General features: G+C 36.2%; 2 protein-coding genes across 3 annotated transcripts in view; one reads left to right on the top strand and one right to left on the bottom strand.

The window, feature by feature from the left end:
• fndc3bb (fibronectin type III domain containing 3Bb) overlaps positions 1–4,141 on the top strand; it is a 135,053-nt gene extending 130,912 nt beyond the window's left edge. For both annotated transcript variants that reach the window (XM_002666672.7, XM_073940857.1), the window contains exon 26: positions 3,774–4,141. In XM_002666672.7, the coding sequence (XP_002666718.2) occupies positions 3,774–4,073 (300 nt within the window). In that variant the 3' untranslated portion in view covers positions 4,074–4,141. The remainder of the gene's footprint in view (positions 1–3,773) is intronic.
• Positions 4,142–13,693: 9,552 nt separating this feature from the next.
• Positions 13,694–18,875, bottom strand: ghsrb (growth hormone secretagogue receptor b). The gene is made up of 2 exons (XM_002666671.7): positions 18,086–18,875; positions 13,694–15,275 (listed from the first exon to the last, which is right to left on the bottom strand). Exons 1-2 carry the CDS (start codon positions 18,873–18,875, stop codon positions 14,968–14,970), a joined length of 1,098 nt encoding a protein of 365 aa, XP_002666717.1. The 3' UTR covers positions 13,694–14,967.
• Between the last annotated feature and the right edge of the window lie 3,685 nt (positions 18,876–22,560).

Here is a 22,560-nt window from a genome sequence, read left to right as displayed (position 1 = left end):
TGGCTAGAATAAAAGCAGTTTTAAATTTTTTTAACACCGTTTTAGGGACAGAATTATTAGCCCCTTTAAGCTATAATTTTTTTCGATAGTGTAAAGAACAAACTATTGTTATATAATACCTTGCCTAATTACCTTAACCTGCGTAGTTAACCTAATTAACCTAGTTAAGCCTTCTTATGTCACTTTAAGCTGTATAGAAGTGTCATCATGACAAAAATAAAATAAATCAGTTATTAGAAATGAGTTATTAAAACTAGTATGCTTAGAAATGTGTTGAAAAAAAATCTTCTTTCCACTAAACAGAAATTCGGAGAAAGAAATAAACAGGGGGCTAATAATTCATGGGGGCTAATAATTCTAACTTTGACCATATATACATATAACTGTTCGTGCAAGCAAAAGAAAGCATGTGAATTCAAATGATCACGCACAATGAGACGCAGACTTTCTTCACGCATTGACGAGGGCTTCAATATCGTGTGCACAGCTGATGTGATGCGCGCAAGTGTTTATAAATCTTGCATGCTCCCATTTCCTTGTGTGAAGCAACATTGCCTGCAAACGCCACTTGTGCGATCACTTCTTTTTAACATAAACTGAACAAAAAGTGATGCTCATGCACTTACATGACTACTGCTTTCAAAAGTCTGAGATTTATTGCAAGCAGTAGCAGTGGCAGCTTTCACTTTAACCATTCTTTGAACCGATTATGGGCCTAAAGTTAACTGTGTGAATGTGGTCATCACCGCACATTGTGTTTTCACTTTGATTTCTTTTACATACAGTTATTTTTTATTTATGGTTTAATTATTATCATTTACAATAACATTGCTTTAATAGGAGATTAACTTCCATTTTTGCATAGTTAGCTGGTGATCTGGGACCTTTAGCTTGGACAGACTACTGTGCATAGTTTTAGATACATGACAATAATTCTTTTTTAAAATGTCTTTTTTTTAAAGAAAAGTATTGTTAAATAAAAAAGTGCAAATATATTGCTATATTTTGCTTGTTTTTTTATTAATTAAAACTTGTGGCTATGAAATAATTAGTTATTTGTTTATTTTTGGTGTGGCCAGAGAAAAATTTGGTAAATCATTTCTGTCGAGCCCTGAAAGTCATGTGAAATAGGAACTAATTGCAATGCAACACTGTGAAACCACAACCCATTTGCTCATGCTCATTGAGCAAGTTCACACACAACACACAAAAAGTGAAATGAATGAGGAGGCATGTGGACATAACACAACATCTAAATTAAGTCATTTTAGAAAAGTAAAATTTGTGCATATAAAATATATTTTCCTAACCACAAAATTGTGGCTAGTGAAAATGGTAGTGGCTAGTAATGTTGAAACACTACTAGCCTCAGTGGCAGGTGATCAGAAAAGTTATATAAAAACTGTATATATATTTTATTTACTATATTAGGTAGCCTACTATGTTAGGTGTGCAATCTGACACATTCACACAAATCATAAAAATAAAGCTTCTTTACTTTGGTCTCTTGTCAAGACAAGATCTGAAACAGAAAGTGTTTTCATATACAGTTGATGATAAAGTTATATGAAATTTTAATTATTTTTTAAAAAGATGATTTTACTGAGAGAGGATTTATTCAAAATACATGTTAAGCAATAGTTTTAATATCTAATTAACAGAACATATTACTAGTTATTTTACTAGTATGATACTGGTATTCAGACAAAAAAAAAATCAAGGGCTCAACTATATTACATAACATTAACTAGGCCATTGTTTGTTCTGCAACCAAACAATAAAATTGGTTTAATAATACTGAATAAAAGACAAGACTTTTTCCAAAAGAAAAAAAATTTATAAGAAATACTTTGAAATGTTACTTTCTCTGCTAAACATGACAAATGTTTGAAAAAGAATTAAAAAGAGGACTAATGTCTCCAGCTTTTGTCTTCAACTGTACAAACATCCAAGCGTCAGACATCCAAATTGCAAGTGCAAATTGATCTTCCAGCCTGAATTGAATTTCCTTTCATTTTTGTGCTCATTTCATTTATGTTTTGGATTACGCACTTTTAAATGACTACAGATCTGTTTTAAACAAGCAAGCAAGCACGAGCAGAAGCATTCATATAGTTCTGTAATCATCTGGGTTTCATGAACAAACACAAGAACCGCTCTCTAGTGTCAGTTTTAGATGATATTGCTCAAGACAGTATTGTTTACTCTCCAGATGAAAGGATTATGGTGGCTTGTTGAGATTTTCTTTCAGCAAAAGTCCTTTATCAGCCCGGATCTGATGATTCATCTTTTGTAATATGTGGGTCAAAGACGGAGTAAAAGATATTGTTTGTCCTTCTTTCAGCTGTCTTAGATGTTTGCTCTTTGACTGATCAATAAACCTGAAATCTTGCTGTGTCCTGTGGCTTGATAGATAGATAGATAGATGGATGGATGGATGGATGGATGGATGGATGGATGGATGGATGGATGGATGGATAGATAGATAGATAGATAGATAGATAGATAGATAGATAGATAGATAGATAGATAGATAGATAGATAGATAGATAGATAGATAGATAGATCGATCGATCGATGGGTGGATGGGTGGGTAGGTGGACGGATGGATAGATAACTGAGTTGATTGAAGGATGGATGGATAGATGGATTGATTGATTGATGGATGGATAGATGGATGGATATGGTAGATAAATGGGTAGATAGACAGGCAGACAGGCGGGCGGATGGATGGATAGATAGATGGATGGATGGATAGATGGATGGATGGATGATAGGGAGGTAGGTAGGTAAACGGATTGATTGATAAATGGGTTGATGGATGGATAGGTAGGTAGGTGGATGGACGAATGAACGAAAGGAAGGATAGATAAATGGGTTTATTGATTGATGGATGGATGGATGGATGGATAGATAGATAGATAGATAGATAGATGAGTTGATTGATTGATTGATTTGATTGATTGATTGACGGACGGACGGACGGATGAATGGTTGGTTGGATGGATAGACTGATAGATGGATGGATGGATGGATGAATGGATGGATGGATGGATGGATGGATGGATGGATGAGTGGGTGGGTAGGTAGGTAGGTAGGTAGGTGGACGGATGGATAGATAAATGGGTTGATTGATGGATAAATGGGTAGATGGGTTGATTGATGGATGGATGGGTTGATTGATGAATGGATGGATGGATGGATAGATAAATGGGTAGATAGATAGAGACAGGCGGGCGGATGGATGAATAGATAGATAGATGGATGGATCGATGGATAGGTAGGTAGGTGGACGGACGGATGAACAAACGAAAGGATAGATAAATGGGTTTATTGATTGATGGATAGATGAGTTGGTTGATTGATTGATGAATAGATTGATTTGATTGATTGATTAATTGATTGATTGATTGATTGATTGATTGATTGATTGATTGATTGATTGATTGATTGATTGATTGATTGATTGACCTACAGACGGACGGACGGACGGATGAATGGTTAGTTGGTTGGTTGGATGGATAGATAGATAGATAGATAGATAGATAGATAGATAGATAGATAGATAGATAGATAGATAGATAGATAGATAGATAGATAGATAGATAGATAGATAGATAGATAGATAGATAGATAGATAGATAGATAGATAGATAGTTATTAGTACTCTTGCTGTGACTACTATTTGTTCTGTTGCAACTATTTAAACATGCAAAATAAATAAAAGTAAATAAAAGTTGATTTGATCTAATGCGTGGTCTTCTCTCCCGCAGGTGTATAAGGGAGAAGATGCGTCCTTCCAGCTCCTGGGCCTGCAGTGGAACACAGACTACCGCGTGCGAGTCTTTGCATGCAGGCGCTGCTCAGACAGCCTCCAGGAACTGTGCGGGTCCTTCAGCCCCTCGGCCCTCTTCAGCCTGCGGCGGACGGACACCACACTGGCTGTGGAAGCGGACGTCAACAAATCGACCATCAGCAGATCGCTCTCTGACGAACAGTTTGCCGGCCTCATAGTATTCGGGGTGGCTTCTCTCTCTGTCCTCATAGCCTTCCTGCTTCAGCTTCTCATTTAGCGGCGAGGAACAGCACATTCCTGTCTGTCTCGACAACTTACAAAACCAATTAAAGGGTTTGAAATGAACATTCTGTCATCATTTACTCACCCTCATGTTGTTTCTGAGAGATTGCTGTCCCTCCTTTGAAATCTGTTCACTCTAAATTAACAATCTATTCGTTTTGTGAAGAGATAATATCACTATATATGATGAACAGATTTAATTTAGGCTTCTTTTTTTTAATGGTTACACATTGGTCAGCGAATTAAAGCAGAAGCTTAGTCTTGATCTGTCGGAACAATTCTTATTGGCTCTTGTGAAAACATTCTGCATCTAGAATGAATTACACTGCCTTTCACTCTTTAAGCAAGCATGTTTGAGCTTCCACGATTCCACCAGATTGTGTTTAAATGCTGAAGTGTTTTATATCATATTATATATTCGTATCGTAACATTAAAAGCCATATATGCTGAAGAGTTTCACCATTATACCGGTGGTCTTATCGTTGTATATTATAAACACTTATTTATAATTTTTATCGTAATTTGCCCTATAAATGAATGAACCATTGGCCAATAATGTTTGGATTATTTCTGCTGGTTGATTAACTTCAGAAAGCCAACAGAATTACGAATAGCTAAAGGGATAGTTCACCCAAAAATAGAATTTTATTTCCTAATATTTGAGTTTTCTGTCTGTTAAAAACAAAAGATATTTTGACTTAACCAGATTGATTTGTTGGAAAATAATTGCTATGGACTTCAATAGTTACACGTTTCCAGTTTTCTCCAAAATATAAAGAGTTCAGATGCAAAAAAACGTGCCATCTGAAATTTTCCTTTAAAATGAGCTTTTTTTCCCACAAGCTTCTGTATGAATGTTTGGTAAATTCACATTTATGGCAAGCAAATAGATTCTTTGCATTGTATTCAAAGTGAAATAACTGAACAAAAACATTGGAGGCTGAGAAAAATGCTCATTTTAAGGCTGATTTATACTTGATGTTGAGTGATCGGCGTGACCTACAGCGTCTGCCTTTTGGACGTAGTTGCGCATTTAGACCTCTGGACACTGTTTGTGTTGCTCTGCAATAATACGAAACGCTAGCTGGCGGTAGATTTTAATGCTTCTCTGTCTAGTTTCTTTGTGGGTGTTTTGTTTTTTCTGAATGCTACAAGTAGCTCGAACTCGCTCATTCAGAGACGGGAACTGGCAGACGTGCAACAATTTTTATCATAAGATAAACACAAAACAAAAGTTTCCATCTGGAGCTCTTTCACGAGACTCGGAACTTCGTAACCTTAGAATTATAAGGTTCTATCTGCGTTATGAATTATTTTGAGATATTGAGCTTTAAAGTTTTTGCATTCCATAGCAAACAGTATGTGTCTAACATTTGTTTAGTTTTTTTAAAGTCTTAAAATTGTAAACAACTTTAAAAAAATCCCATAAAGTAAATAAGTTGTCATTTAATAAAAATATGTCAATTACTAAATTTTTACAAACATGTCAGATAGAACCTTATAATTCTAGGGTGACGACTTGTAAACATTTGCCCTATTGGGTTCGCAGGTCTCAGCACCGCCCACACTCGTCACAGCTACCAAGCTGACCAATCACAGAGCTTGCGCTATGCGTCGTTGTGACGTGTAGTAACATTTTTTGAGAGGTGCGCATCAGCGTCGGTGTCAACCGTGGTGAGGGCTATACAAACCATACATGTGCACTTAATGCAGAAGTATAAAACAGCTTTTAACAGAAAAGACACTTAGAGGCTTTTACATCTGAACTCTTCAAATCTTCTTTAGTTTTTTTAACGGGAGAAAAGCTTATAAAGGTGCTGGATGTTGTAAATGATTTTTGGGTGAACTATCCTTTTAATTATTTGGGGAAAATAAAGATCTGGATGTTTCCAGTTGTTAATGTTTTACAGAAAGATCAATCACATATCAATATTTATATTTTGAGCATATATTTCGGTTACTGACCATCAAATCTAAAGGGTTATCGGTTATCATAATGGGAAAATTCAGGATGTAATCAGACGCAGTAAAAATATCATCAAGATTTAAGTTTATGGCCCAGGATATCATTTATTGACATCCAAATATCCGTGAGGAGTCAGGCTCCACAAAATACATGAGATTTATCGAGATTTATATTGATCAGAAAATATATTCATCATTTATGACTTGGAAACATAAGGAGCTTAGGCTAAAATTTCCATCCATTCCAATTAGGTGAATAAAAGCCTCATTTAAATCTGTTCATCTTTAAAAGTGATCACTTCAGCTTGACTATGAATAATTAATGAACATTTTAAACTATCAGACATTCAATCGAGGGAAAAATGGCTTATAAGCATCATATACTGTATGTTTCATTGCCGAAAGACATGAGGTTGTGTAAATAAATACAAAAACCAGTTTCATTTTGAGGTGAACTAACCCTTAAATACAAGTACTGTCATTTTTATTTTATTTTACCTTTATTTTTTTGGGTCATTGATCAAAAATGGCGCTTCTACCGTTCACCCGAGCTATCGAGTCTTAGATGAATTTCAGTAGAGCTTTTTAATGGTCAGTTTTGAAGTCATTTTAGATCTTTAAATCGTCGTCTAGACCGCTAAACGCCATCAATGTTCTGTTTCCCTCATCTGTGCCTCTCTAAAATCTGTCTGAAAGCTTCTTAAAAGCTTCTTTCATTTCTCCTAAAATAGGTGTCCTTGGAGTGTCTGTACAACAAGAAGTCAAAAAGCAACTGTCAGTCCAAAGAGCGTCACATGACAGTCGTCTCCATGGTCCAGAGTTGTGAAGTCTGGAGAGTTTTGTACCTCAGGGTCTTTAGAGGTAAATCTGTGCCTTTAAATCCACAAATCCAAACGGTCACCACAAATATCATTTCAGATCTGCTGCTTCCAGTGTTGAGTTAACCCTTTACGCCACGTTATACCGTACACGATCGTGTTTACTAGCTCGATCAGCCCTTAACCAAAGTTAGCGAGCGGATATGCAGTAACAGTTTGGTTAGGTTTATTTATGCTATATTCTCCTACTTTATAATGCAAATCACAGTGCAATCTTCATTTATTTATTACAAGAATCTTCAGAGCTGTCATATTCAATATTGTTTTCCTCATGTAGCATGTCTTTTTTTTTATAAAGGGAGGGAGGGGTTGTGACAAAATCGCTATTATTTTTACAAGTATAACACCGCATTTTAACAGCATTAACCTGTCTTGTTTCAGATATATTTGTATTGATTGTATTGTTTTTTTTTAATTGTGAAAATCTGATCAACCTTGGGATTTCACCTGCACAAACAGCAAGGTCTTGGCCTTTTTTTAAAAACATTTTTACTTCTTTTAATCTTTATCTACACTTCATCTAGTATACATGTGTATTGCTGAACTTTTTAGATAAACATTCCATGATTAAAAGAAGTTGAAATGACTTGACACTAGAAAACTTGAAGTGGAAACACTTGAAGAGCTTTTTTATTTTATTTAATTTTATCTTTTTTTTTTTTTAACTCAAAACCCGGCAATTTTTAAATGGAAAAACAGATCTTTTTGCTGTAATTCTATCAGGTATTACGTGGCCTAAACACGTTTTCCATATTTGCATAATGTCCATGAAAATCATTCCATATTACCATCTTTTTAAACATAATTGTCACATTTATTGATGTAAATTATAATCGTAGACATTATATTTAAAAAACAAACAAACTACCATATCAATTTAAATGTATAGATATTGAAAATACTACCCTTTTGTATTTAAGATGATTATGTATCTGTAGCAAATATGTAATATATTTATACGCAATAAATGTTTTTCAAATTTCTGAAATAATTGAATGTTTGTGTTTCATTTATGAAGATCTTGATGTCGGTCTCTTTCTCTCTATAATTATTATTTAACTAATAATTAATATTTTCTATATAATAATAATTCCTTACATTTATATAGCGATTTTCTGGACACTCAAATCTCCTCATCCACCACCAGTGTGCAGCATCCAAAAAACACATACTCTTTGTCCAAGGACATCCTGGGATTTTTAATGACCACAGAGTCAGAACCTCGATTTAACATCCCATCCGAAAGACATCGCTCACAGAGCAGTATAGAGTCCTCATCAATATACTGGGGCCTTAGGACTCATACAGACCGCAGGTTGACCGACCCCTGCTGGTCTCACTAACGCCACTTCTGGCAGCAACCTAGCTTTCCCATGTGATTTCCCATCTAGGTACTGACCAGGTGCAGCCCTGCTTAGCTTCAGTGGGCGACCATGTGAGAGTTGCAGAGAGCTATTAGTTTAGTCATTACTGAAGCCAAATCTGGAGTTAACCTTACAAAATACCTTACGATAGGTTTAAATGTTATTACACCAAAATTCATATGTTAGGGGAAAATATTAAATTAAATTTTAAGAAGAAGAGAAGCAAAAAATATATCAAATTTAGTTTTAGTTTTTTTTTTTTTTTGCAATATTTCTATTGGAGTTTAAATGTATTATATTTCTAATTTTAAAGATTTTCATTGACCTATCTATTATTTTAATGAATATGACTGTTTATTGAATCTGTTTTGTTCAAATGCACCAAAATATGTTACCTATATTCACTGAGAAATTGATAAAGATATTCATTTACGAAATGGGGTATACTCAATTATGCTAAAAACTGTATATATAGACAAACCGGACACTTTATTAGGTACACCTGTCCAACTGCTTGTTAGCGCAAATTTCTTATCAGCCAATCACATGGTCAAGACGATCTGCTGGAGTTCGAACAGAGCATCAGAATGGGGAAGAAAAGTGATTTAAGTGACTTTGAACATGGCATGGTTGTTGGTGCCAGACGGGCTGGTCTGAGTAATTGAGAAACTGCTGATCTAGTGGAATCATACACAACCATCTCTAGGGTTTACAGGGAATGAAAAGAGAGAATATCTAGTGAGCGGCAGTTCTGTGGCCACAAATTCCTTGCTGATATCATAGGAGTATGGCCAGACTGGTTCCAGCTGATAGTAAGGCAACAGCAACTCAAATAACCACTCTTTTCCACAGAGGTATGCAGAAGAGCATGTCTGAATGCACAACACATCGAACCTTAAAGCGCATGGGCTACAGCAGCACAAGACCACACTAGGTGCCACATCTGTCAGCTAAGAACAGGAAACTGAGGCTACAATTCACACAGGGTCACCAAAATTGGACAATAGAAGATTGGAAAAACATTGCCTGGTCTGATGAGTCTGGATTTCTGCTGCGACATTCAGATGGTAGGGTCAGAATTCGGCGTCAGCAACATGAAAGCATGGATCCATCCTGCCTTGTATTAACGGTTCAGGCTGGTGGTGGTGGTGTAATGGTGTGGGGGATATTTACTTGGCACACTTTGGCTCATTAGCACCAATTAAGCATTGTGTCAATGCCACAGCCTACCTGAATATAGTTGCTGACCATGTCCATCCCTTTATGACCACAGTGTACCCATCTACTGATCATGTCATAAAGTGTGAATCATCTCAGACTGGTTTTATGAACATGACAATGAGTTCACTGTACTCAAATGGCCTCCACAGTCACCAGAGCTCAATGCAACAGAGCACGTTTGGGATGTGGTGGAACGGGTCACATCATGGATGTGCAGCCGACAAATTTGCAGCAACTGTGTGATGCTATCATGTTAATATGGACCAAAATTTCAGAGGAATATTTCCAGTACCTTGTTAAATCTATGCCACGAAGAATTAAGGCAGTTCTAAAGGCAAAAGGTGTACCTATTAAAGTGGCCAGTGAGTGTACAGTATATAAAATGTTTTACGCGGACTTCCATTGTTACATTTTTATTTCATCGCTTGCTCAAATACAAATAAAAACGATTTTAAAAATACTTTTGAAATGTATTTTCAAGTACAGATAAAAACATTAATAACACAAAAAACATTTTAATTTTTAAATTAAGTAATACTGCATGACATCATACGCTTTATGCATGTTACACAAAACACATGGCAGCAAATGCATCACAGTGTGCATTAAATCGACACAATATATCAAATATAATCCAGAATGATTTCCACTAACAAAAACGAGATCCTCTGTGATTTACAGGCGTCTTGAGAAAATGGTTTGCATCTGAATTACCAGAATGTCATTAGCTGAAATAAAACACAAAGCAGTTTTTACAAACATGCAATAAGTGCACTTTTTATGCCCCATAACACATTTATGCAACATATACTGACAGCAGAAGCTTGGGTGTTAATGGCATGGGATTGAATCATTCAGCACCATTGTATTTCTCCCTCACAGGGTACAATGTTAGAGTGCTTACATCTACAGTGCTCTGTCATCCAGTACTTCACACAGTTTAAGGCATTTTTGGGTAGTGTGCGTATACAGTATTTACAGTTTGCATGGAGGGAATCATCACTGCTGGTGTCCGCTGATGATTTAATACTTGTGCATACGTTCTCAGAAAATACTTTAATATTTGGTGTATGCATCTGAAATGAATCCATAACAAAATCAAAGTTAGAATAATATTTCATTTAATTATGGTGGCTTGAAAAGCCAACATACTGTTATCTCACTTAAACTTATTATTATTCTTCTTCTTCTTTCTTCTGAGACTAATTTTAAAGTCTATCTCCTCCTAACCCTTTCAAGCTTCATACCTCAAACTTTCGTCAAACCTTCAAACTGGTCTGACTCGGGTTGCTATATCTTTTCCGACTGATCCGACTTTCGGTTTTCCGAAAAACGACCCGGAAAATTCCCAAAATTCCCATTGACTTAACATTGGGTCAAACTTTGTGACCTCATAACTCTGCATCAGACTGTCCTACAGACTTCTAACTGGGCTCATTTAACTCAGTCTTGCCAGCAGCCAATAACTGATGACCTTTAAACTTACTAGCCACTCCCTAGCAACCACTTTTGGCACCCTAGCAACTGTCCCATAGACTTCCATTGTAAAAGACTGCCATTGACTTAACATTGAGTCAACCTTTGTGAGCTCATAACTCTGCATCAGACTGTCCTACAGACTAGAGTCAGGCCTCATTCAACTCAGTCTAGTCAGCAGCCAATCACTGATGACCTTTAGACTTACTAGCCACTCCCTAGCAACCACTTATGGCACCCTAGCAACTGTCCCGTAGACTTCCATTCAAAAGACTCTCATTGACTTAACATGGGATCAAACTTTGTGAGCTCATAACTCTGCATCAGACTGTCATAGAGACTAATGGCTGAGCTCAATTAACTCAGTCTAGCCAGCAGCCAATCACTGATGGCCTTTTAACTTTCTAGCCACACCCCTAACTACCACATACTGCACCCTAGCAACTGTCCTATAGAATGTAATTAGCTGTGCTATCAAATGCTTACATGCATATCTTTGCATAGCAGTGTCCTATTGACTTGGGGGATGGCTCATCTGACTCAGACAACCAATGAGCATCTCAATATGATAATAAAGCTCACAAGCCACGCCCCCAAATTGATTCCATAGACTTCCATTAAAATAGGCCAAGATGCATATCTTTGCATAGCAGTGTCATAGAGACACGGGGGTTGGTTCATTAGACTAAGACAACCAACCACATTCAAGTTAACTCTGTAACCTCGCCCATAGCAACAAAACAGAGTACCCTAGCAACCATTCATCAACAGCTATATCTCAGCATCAGAACATCGTAGAGACTTGGAGATTGGCTCGTTTGACTCATGCTAGCAAACGAAACTTCCTATATGCTACACATGCTAGCAGTGACTAGCTACATGCTAATATTGACTAGCCAAGTACTGTAACTTGCTAGAAATGCTTACTAAGTATAAATGTTTTATCAAGCATGTATGTGAGGCTTGCCTAGTAACCAACCAGGGTACCCTAGCAACTGCCTAGCAACCACCCAAATTACCCTAGCAACCGCCTAGCAACCACCTAGCAACGGCCTAGTAATGCCTTAGTAAGGGCCTAGCGACCACTCAGGACACCCTAGCAACCGCTTAGCAACCACTCAGAATACCTTAGCAACCACCTAGCAACACCTTAGCAACCACCTAGCAACCACTTGGGACACCTTAGCAACCACCTAGCAACACCTTAGCAACCACCTAGCAACCACTCAGAACACCCTAGCAACTGCCTAGCAACTCCTTAGCAACCACCTAGCAACCACTCAGGACACCCTAGCAACCACCTAGCAACACCTTAGCAACCACCTAGCAACCACACAGGACACCCTAGCAACCACCTAGCAACGCCTTAGCAACCACTCAGAACACCCTAGCAACCATCTAGCAACCACTTAGGACACCTTAGCAACCACCTAGCAACACCTTAGCAACCACTCAGAACACCCTAGCAACCGCCTAGCAACACCTTAGCAACCACCTAGCAACCACTTAGGACACCCTAGCAACCGCCTAGCAACACCTTAGCAACCACCTAGCAACACCTTAGCAACCACCTAGCAACCACTCAGGACACCTTAGCAACCACCTAGCAACACCTTAGCAACCACCTAGCAACCACTCAGAACACCCTAGCAACCGCCTAGCAACACCTTAGCAACCACCTAGCAACCACTCAGGACACCTTAGCAACCACCTAGCAACACCTTAGCAACCACCTAGCAACCACTCAGAACACCCTAGCAACCGCCTAGCAACACCCTAGCAACCACCTAGCAACGCCTTAGCAACCACTCAGAATACCCTAGCAACCACCTAGCAACCACTTAGGACACCTTAGCAACCACCTAGCAACACCTTAGCAACCACTCAGAACACCCTAGCAACCGCCTAGCAACACCTTAGCAACCACCTAGCAACCACTCAGAATACCCTAGCGACCACCTTGCAACACCTTAGTAACCACTTAGCAACTAGTCAGAACACCTTAGCAACTGCCTAGCACCACCTTAGCAACCACCTAGCAACCCCTCAAAACACCCTAGCAACCGTCTAGCAACACCCTAGCAACCACCAAGCAAATAGTCAGACCACCTTAGCAACTGCCTTGCACCACCTTAGCAACCACCTAGCAACCACTTAAAACACCCTAGCAACCGCCTAGTAAAATGCTAATTCATGCTAGAATCATGCTAACAACATGCTAATTCATGCTAGAATCATGCTAGTAACATGCTAATTTATGCTAGATGTATGCAAACAACATGCTAATTCATGCTAGAATCATGCTAGTAACATGCTAATTCATGCTAGAATCATGCTAACAACATGCTAATTCATGTAAGAATCATGCTACTAACATGCTAATTCATGCTAGAATTATCCTAGTAGCATGCTAATTCATGCTAGAATCATGCTAGTAACATGCTAATTCATGCTAGAATCACGCTTACAACATGCTAATTCATGCTAGAATCATGCTAGTAACATGCTAATTCATGCTAGAATCATGCTAACAACATGCTAATTCATGTAAGAATCATGCTACTAACATGCTAATTCATGCTAGTAATATGTTAACTCAAGCTAAAATCATACTAACATTCTATTTACACTTTAAAACCACTTCAAACTTTCAGATTCGGCTTTTCAAGCCACCATAAAGTTTGTCCTCAAACTTTAATATCTAGTTAATGTCTGCTATATACAGGCGAAATAAAAAATAGTAGTGATTCGCTGGTGTTTTTAGTTACGCTTTTGAATTGCATTATGGGATCATTATCTGAGGACTTTTAACTTCTAAAAGGTTCCTTTTATTGAAAACAAACCTTTCATTGGTATTTTTAGTAGTTTGAAATCATATATTGTCTTAGATGATCATGTAAAACAGTTCAGAAACAAGGTATTGAGCTGCCAGTGTTATTTTCCACGTGTTTTTTACATTTTAAAACCTGCTTTTCGACACAAAAGTGGTTAAAATTTGGTCAGTTCCATCTGTTTGTTTAAAATCAGCCTTTTTAGAGAAAGAGAGTGTCTCTGTGTATTATTTTTATTATTGTAAAATATTGAAATTGCATTGTTTTAAGCTTCTAAAATTGTCGGTAAAAGTATCTTTTAGATGTACAGTTAAATTGTTTATTAAGATTATGGTCCCATAATGCAATTAAAAAGTGTAAACAAAGAGAAAAGTCCACAAACCATGAAATTTAGGCAACTGTCAACCTAGTTGGGACATTTTTCTCACTATAAATTTTGTAATCAGTTTGGCTGTGTTGATGTAAACTGCATAAATTGCCCTCATTTCCTTACACTATATCTTACACTAGAAAATGTAATATACTCAATGATCTTTTTGACCAATGTGTTGGCAAGTTTTTGATTTTTAATTAGTACTATTTTTCAACATGGCTCAAAAAATAATAATCCATCAATGCTGGCGTGTTATGACCAATGGCACATCTAGGACTGTAAAAATCCAAACGTAGTCTACCTTTAGTCTTTAGTATATGAAAAATAATATGTTTTTCCAAATAAAAAAACAGCAGAGGTGCTATTTAAATGAACTGTAATTTAAAGGGTCATCTCTGTCAGTTAATGCAAAGTCTAGAAAAATATATAAAAATATGATACTTTTATTTGAAATATATTTTTATATTAACTTAAAAGTCTTATTAACATATCTTACAATTTATGACATTGTGTGACTCAGCAGGGGTGCCCAAACTCGGTCCTGGAGGGCAGGTATCCGGCATATTTTAGTTCCAACCCCAATTAAGCACATGAACTAGCTAATTTTCTAGCTAACTAGCTCTTTCCTGGTATGCTAGAAATTTCCAGGCAGGTGTGTTGAACGAAGTTGGAGCTATAAGCTATGGAGGACACCGGCACTCCAGAACCGAGTTTGGGCACCCCTGGGTTATTGTCTGTTTTGAGTGCGTTCAGTCTGTGTTCTGTAGTGATTTTCCAGTGTCACGTGCTCCAGCTGTACTCATTCCATACTGACACGCTCTCCGCGTTCACTATACTCTGGAGCGATCGTCCAGGAGCGCGCTTCACTCGGAACAGTTTGCAGGCTGCGCTCCTGAACTTCTTCGACATGATGTTGTAGAGGATTGGATTGATCGCGGCGCTCAGGTAAAACAGCACGAAGGACACTAAGTTGCAATATTCACTGATTTGGGAAATGACCGGAGAATTCGCCTCTGAAGACTTGGAGACAAGATACCGACCCACATGAAATGGCAGCCAGCAAAGAACAAACGCCAAAACCACCACAGCTGATGAAAAGAGGGAGAAAAAGAGTAATATATAAGTCAGAAATACGTTTGACATGATGTAATTGTAAAAGTTTTATTTATCATTAGTAATAATTATTTGGCGTTGAATATAATGACTTCGAAGCTTATCGAACAGAAGTGTTTCTGATTCTCCTGAAAAAAACTATTCATTTGGGAATCGGACAACATCTAGTTTACTTATTTTAAATCGCCTGAAATTAAACCATGAATTAAACGGAAGAAGATGACATGTTTTGAATTTATAGAGAGTTACAAGCTGAATAATAGAGTAATGTTGAGGAATCGGATAAAGGTTACAGTGGTACCTGTTTATGAATCCCTCGAAAGAAGTGAGTGATTCTCGAAGAATGACTCGTTCGGCAGTTAATCGATTCGTTAACTATTATCGACGTTAAATGGTTAACAATGGGAAATTGGAAAATAGGTACTGGTAGCAATACTGATTTCTATCCATTTAAAGAATCAATCTAGTTCCTAAAAATGACTCGTTTTGAAAATGCGAATGATTTATGAGTCACAATTGGAAGTATGAGTCATTAGTAAGGCCAGACAGAATCTGCATACAATTATTTTTTTTTTTTTTTTTTTTTGCTATTTCTGCCCAGAATTTTGTTAAAAATCTGTGGATTAAGCAGAATGATTTTGGGAGGATCAAACCTTAATATATGAAATAAAAAATAATGCCTTTTTAATTTTTTTATTAAATGTATTTTATTAGATCCACTATATTTGGGTAAACAAAGCAAGTCTCTCATAATAGGCTATATCTACTAAAGACAGAAAATATTACTTTACAAACTGTATTGTAAATAAATTATATAAATATTTTCATATTAGTCATTACTAAAATTTATTTAAAAAATGAATAACTATAAATGTACACACATTTACTCAAGTAAATAAACAGAATCAATGATGGGCTAAAAATCAGCGGAATACTGCGCATGCAGATTCCATGTAGGCCTAGTCATTAGTTCTTAAATCTTTAGTCCCTGTATAAGTGGGCTATATGCGCAGCTAGTGTTTTTCAGCCAATGATGAACTTCCAGTGAAAGCTTTATGTGACTTTTTTCAATTTTATAAGGCTCCTTTTACAGCATCGGTATTGTAATGTAAATCAAATATAATAAGTAAACAGACTTAGCGGAAAAAGAAACACAAGACAGTTTAAACGCAGACACCGTCATTAACCGTTTGCTAGTGCAGAAATTCCATTGAAATTACTGGGGTACAGTAACATTCATTTCCATATTTTAAAAACATGGCGCGGAAAAATATAATTTAATGCAATGCTTTTGTTTGGTCTCATACGCACTTTATATCGCATCTCAGCCAGTCAGTGAATATGAAATCAGACTTAAACATAGCGATTATGTATGAGATGACAATAAACCGGAAGCCCTGGGGCTGGCTGACTGAAATTAAAAGTCTGTGTGCATAATTTGATAATATTATTAAAATTATTTTTTTTAAATCAGTGTTTCATACAATTATAATCTTAATATTTTTCTTTTTATATATATATATATACATACATATATACACACACACATACACACACACACACACACACACACACACACACATATATATATATATATATATATATATATATATATATATATATATATATATATATATATTTTATTTATTTATTATTTACAAATTTACACCACCAAAATAAGGAAATTTAAGACAAAATCCTGTTTTTTAATAAAATCCCATTTTTAATAAAGTTGTTTGATACATACTGCTAATGGACATTATTTTATTCAGATTATGATTAACTTTAATATAATAATAAACAAACGTAAACAGTTTTGCATTTAAATATTTGTATTTGTAACATTTCTAACAAAATGCCAGTGCATCATTGAACTATAAAGATACAGATTACAGAAATTACAAATAGAAGGAACGACAAATTTAAGAAAATATATGTAATTTTATTTTAACATTTACTAATTAATTGATAAACTGTTAACTCTAACTGCTTGCTTTACCAAATAGTTACCAAATTTTGACTGTTTTAAATAATGACTGTTAAATTCATTTAAAGATCGACTGTTTTAAATAATGGTGCACACACAGCATTGTTGGTTTACAAAAACATTGAACAAACATAATCATGTTGCACTACTACACTTGTTTTTTTGTTGTTGTTATTTTTTTTACAACAAAAACAAAATCATGTTAAAGTAGAATCTGAAATATTTATGGCATACTTCAAAAATAAAGATTATTTAATAATCAAAATTTTTATTTAGATAGTTTTTTTTTAATAATTTGGTTTTAGACTTCATATATGTAATAATTCTGGTACCTTTACCATAAATCGACATATCAACCATTTTAGTGAAGGTTGACATTTTAGAAGTGGGATGTGTTGGAAAAATTGCATTGTGTGTTAACTAGTGACATTAGGAGTTAAGAAATGCAATCCAATTTTTTTTCTTGGTGGGGCAGTTGAAGAGTTAATAAGACCATAGTAATTAGATAAAACGAATGCATATTTTAAAGTAAAAACATGTTTTATATTCATTTTCTGAATCAAACCTGCTGTAAAGATTTTATTAGTGGACTCTACAAAATAAACAATATTAAATTCTGAAGCAAATATTGAGATGTTTTCGATAAAGTAGGCTATTCTAATCATTGTATTTCGATTTTTTTTTTACATTTAATTCAATATACTTGTTTATCTGTAATAATTATCAATTTATTCAAGATAAATTCCAAATGTTGTTGTTTTTTCTTGTCAGAATTCAGTGTAAAATCATCGCGCTCACCAAGCATTTTGACCGTTTGTTTATTGCTCTTGTCTCGACTGGAAATGGGTCCAACTGGGTTTTCCTTCCTTCTCCACAGTCTTCTGCCTATGAGGCTGTAGAGCACCGTCAAACACAGGACGGGGAGAAAGAAAAACACACTGGACACCCAAACCATCATAGTAAGCAGTCCGGAGCGGATGGCGTATTCGGTGGCTTTACATTCATTGGTTTCCCACGCGTTGGTGCCGTTCTCGTGCTCGACCCCGACCAGAATGAAGATGGGTCCCGCGCTGCACAGAGCCACAGTCCAGAGGAGTAAAATCACCCCTTTAACTCGACCCCTCGTCACGATCACTTTCGCCCTGAGTGGGAAGCAGATGGCGAAGTATCTCTCCACGCTTAGGGCGGTGATGTTGAGGATGGTGGAGTAAGTGCAGCTCTCGCTTACGAACTGAAATAGTTTGCACAGCTCATCGCCAAAGTTCCACGGCCGGTAGCGCCAAACCCGGTACAAGTCCAGCGGCATGCACAGGAAAATCAGCAGGTCTGAAAGTGCCATGCTGCAGAGGTACAGATTCGTGGTGGTTCGCATGTCTTTGTATTTAGTGACCACTAAAATGGTCAACAGGTTGCCAGCAATCCCGACGAGGAACAGAAAAGAGCAGGTCACCGTGATGCCGGTCAGGATGGGCACCGGGAAAAGATGCACCGGGTACTCGTCCTCGGAGGTTGCATTACTGTCCATAATGTTCTCAGCGCATAAAGTGATGCTGAGCGGGCAGATGGACACGTTTGTCCAATTAGTCATTATGATGAGATTTTTTAAAGGGGCTTAATGGCACCTCTTGGTTTCCACCAGGCTGTGGTTTCCATGCACATCTTACAGGTGTTCAGGGCACAGTACGAGAAGTGCACGCGTGTAACCTGTCAATGATGCGCCTCGAGCTGCGCGCAGGGGGTACAATAATCTGCAACGCGCATGCGCACAACAGTCATTCATTAATTGTGCTGATTGTGAAATGCACATTTTGTCGTTTAGTTATGCATTTTGTGAGACTGCAACCTTTAGTTTTTACTGCAATTCTTTTGTAAATCTTGGGAGACTGGTTACTTTCAGCAGCTGGGTTAAAAGCTGATGGGTCGTATTTGTTGGCTTTATGCCATCTGGTGGTGTGAACACACCCATCTGATGGAAAATATGTCACTTAAAAATAATAAATCTTCATGCTTTGCTTGAGTAAACAAGCTGCTGTTGTCCAGAGTGCTAAAAGCTGTTTGGCAGCTGCTTTTTGTTTTCCCACATTTGGTTAATAATATTTTTGTGATAGCAAAACAATTAAGTCCACTCACCTGAGTGAGTTCTTAGTTTTTAGATTTTTTTGTATTTTGGGGTTTGTGTGTGGTGAAATGGGGAGAGAAGAAGAGTCTTGGTTTTATTCACAGGGGTTCAGGTGCTCTCGGAAAAGATTTGTTTAAGTATATCAGGAGTACATTTTAGACTGGGCTAAAATGATTATTGTGACACTCTGTATATCAACCTTACCCCAACCGGTTCCTGGAGGGGCACTGTTATTACAAAAAGAACAATTAGTGTCAATATCTTTTTCGTTTTCAATGTATATGATGAATAATTCTAAACGAAACTTCTGTTATCTTATTTGTAAATAAGTTGCTATTTGGGGATGAGCCATATTTTGTTTTCCTAACAATATCATGAACAAAAGAGTTCCAGTAAATAAATTACATCTGGACCTGATACAATTCTATTAAGAAATAAAGAGCATGTTGATTTGTTTAAATAAGTTGGCAAAAAACATTGTTTTTCTATCATTGTAGTAGAAGGGTCTAAAGAAGGAAAAACAGAAGGATAGGGGATGCCATGGAATAACATAATAACTCCAGATGGTATATGGCATCAAATAAAACAGCAAATTCTTTAGGGGGGATGTGAATATTAAATCTTTACAATTTATTAAATGGCCATTTTAAATAATCGACTAACACGCAGAATATTTGCTTCAAACCAGCTTTGAAAAAAGAGATGTGTTTTTGTATACAATATTTTTGTTATTCCAAAGCAAAATATTTGTGAGGAGAGAAGTTATATAGTGACCAGACAAGAAAAAAAATCTTATAAAAATTGAGATCATTTAGCTGGTATATTCTCAACATTATAATTACAAAGTAATAAAAAAATGAAGCCTCACAAATTTAGAAAATATATAATTTGGAATAAAGTTCCAGATTGAGTTTGGATTTCTGAGAAAATGTTTCCCCTATTTAGTTTTGACATTAAATTTACAAAAATCCAGCATATTAAGACCACCATTCTCAAAGCTATTCATAATTACTGATTTTTAAAAATATAATAAATACCTTTTTTTCCAAATAAAATTAAATAAAATCCTATCCGTTTGATTATCTCCAGACTTTACCCTGCATGTTTTTGCATATCTACACAATATTCTTGATCACGTCATCGGTGTGTGTTTCAGGGAACTATGCAGGCCAAGAGGACAAAGAGTAGCTACCTTAACCAACAATATTCATTTAAATATATAATATATGTATTATAATGTAGTGCATTATTTACCTATAATAAGTATTCATATAATAATGACATGACTTTTAATAGTACGTTGTGTGTAGATCATGAATTGTTCAATTCTTCCCACACGGTGGCAGCATCGTCACTTAACAGACACCAGTTTTAGACTTCTGCATTTGCAAAGTGTGCCATTTTCTCAGATTAACACACAGTATTTTGAGGAAAGCTGATAACGTAAGTAATATTACAAAAACAGGGAAGAGAGATTTAATAAATTAATGAATTCATTGTCATTTTAGAGAACAAAGACGTGCCTCTAAATATTTCCTTTTTACAGCTCCTTCCTGCTTTTCCAGTTAATTTAGTTTCAAGGTAGCCTAAGTATTGTAAACAGCAAGTTACTTTGGGTTTGGTAGTCGATAAAGGCTCCATTTACACACACACTTGAATAGCTATCCTTATGAGGACTTCACAGACGTAATGATTTTATACTGTACCCACAATATTATATCAGCCTAAACGGACCCCTGCAACACAAATTGCATTTTTACATTGTCAAAATACGTAATTTAATGTAATTCAAAAGACGTTTTCCTCATGGGAACAAACAAAAAAAGATCAAATGTACTGGTATTTCTATATACAATTTACACACATACTGTTTAAAACTTGACATGCTTGGCATTATCATCATTAGAGACAAACATTTAGTGAAATTAAACACAATGGCCAAAAGTACAGTAAGAGCCAGTAAATGGACTGAAATATGTTTGAGGAAATTGTTTTATTTTTGTCACAACCACTCCCTTTTACAATAGCCAATTATTCATTGTTTGAGAAGTGGTTTGAGGCAGACTTTATCAGATCTTGTAACATCAACTGTGACAGTCACATTCATAAAAATATTCAAGCTATGTGTAAGGAGTTTTTTCCCCGTCTATCAGATGCCTTAATTTTCCAGTAGCTATTATCTTTAAAGATAAAATGCCTTCTTTTATGTATCATTAAACTTGTGGTAACCCTAAACACACTTGTCTTCTCATGCATGAATGGGCAGTAATGCAGTTTAAAGCTTGAAATAAGAAACCTGTAAATGATGCAAGATAATATTTTGTGCCTGAGTAAAACCAGATTAGTGATAAAGCCTCAAAACCAAGAATTAAAGCCCACAAAACTGCTGAAACTGGATCAGGAGATCTAAAAATCGGAAAAAGTTGTGTGAAATAACCAAATAAATGAGCTAAAATGTTGATCATAATTCAAAATACAGCTCAAATGCAGCAGTTTCCGCTGTGTCTGCAGTTGATCTGTAGATAAGGACTGCGGTTACATTTATGTGGTTTGCCACACACTAGAACTTACAGCATGAAAAGCTTTGTTTTACTGTCTCTTGGATGTTTGACTTACAAAATTAAAAGAACAGGTTAATGAATGAGTAACTAGCCTAAAGCATATTTCATAGGGAAGATAAGAACCAAAAGTATTTCAACAAAACAAAACAAAAAGCTGAATACTGATTACGTCATCATGCACAGTTCAGTGAGACAGCAATTTTTATAGAAGTGGATGTAAAGTGTGACCTACATGACAGTATACCATTGCAATGTACTTCATAAACAAACACTTTGATGTTTATATATGTTCAAGCATAGCCTACTGCACCATTGGATCTCGTATGCAAAAATGACCTCAAATACAGCAATTTTATTGGCTGACGTGGAAGCACAGATTTAGCTTATTGCATTTTTGTCCTGATTGGCATACCGTGAATTGAAGTCTATATACTCCATCAACATGTGTACAAGAAAGAATTCATCCTGTCTGTGATTTTTCTTTCAGAAGTTATCATGAGCAATGAAAATTTGTAAAAATTTCTCTTTGTACTAATTTAAATTAGAAATGTACACTACCTGACAGAAGTCTTGTTGTGGATCCCATGTAAGAG

The sequence above is a fragment of the Danio rerio genome, chromosome 24 (assembly GCF_049306965.1).
Source record: "Danio rerio strain Tuebingen ecotype United States chromosome 24, GRCz12tu, whole genome shotgun sequence".
Lineage (NCBI taxonomy): Eukaryota > Metazoa > Chordata > Actinopteri > Cypriniformes > Danionidae > Danio > Danio rerio.
This window is presented reverse-complemented; position numbering and strand designations above follow the sequence as displayed.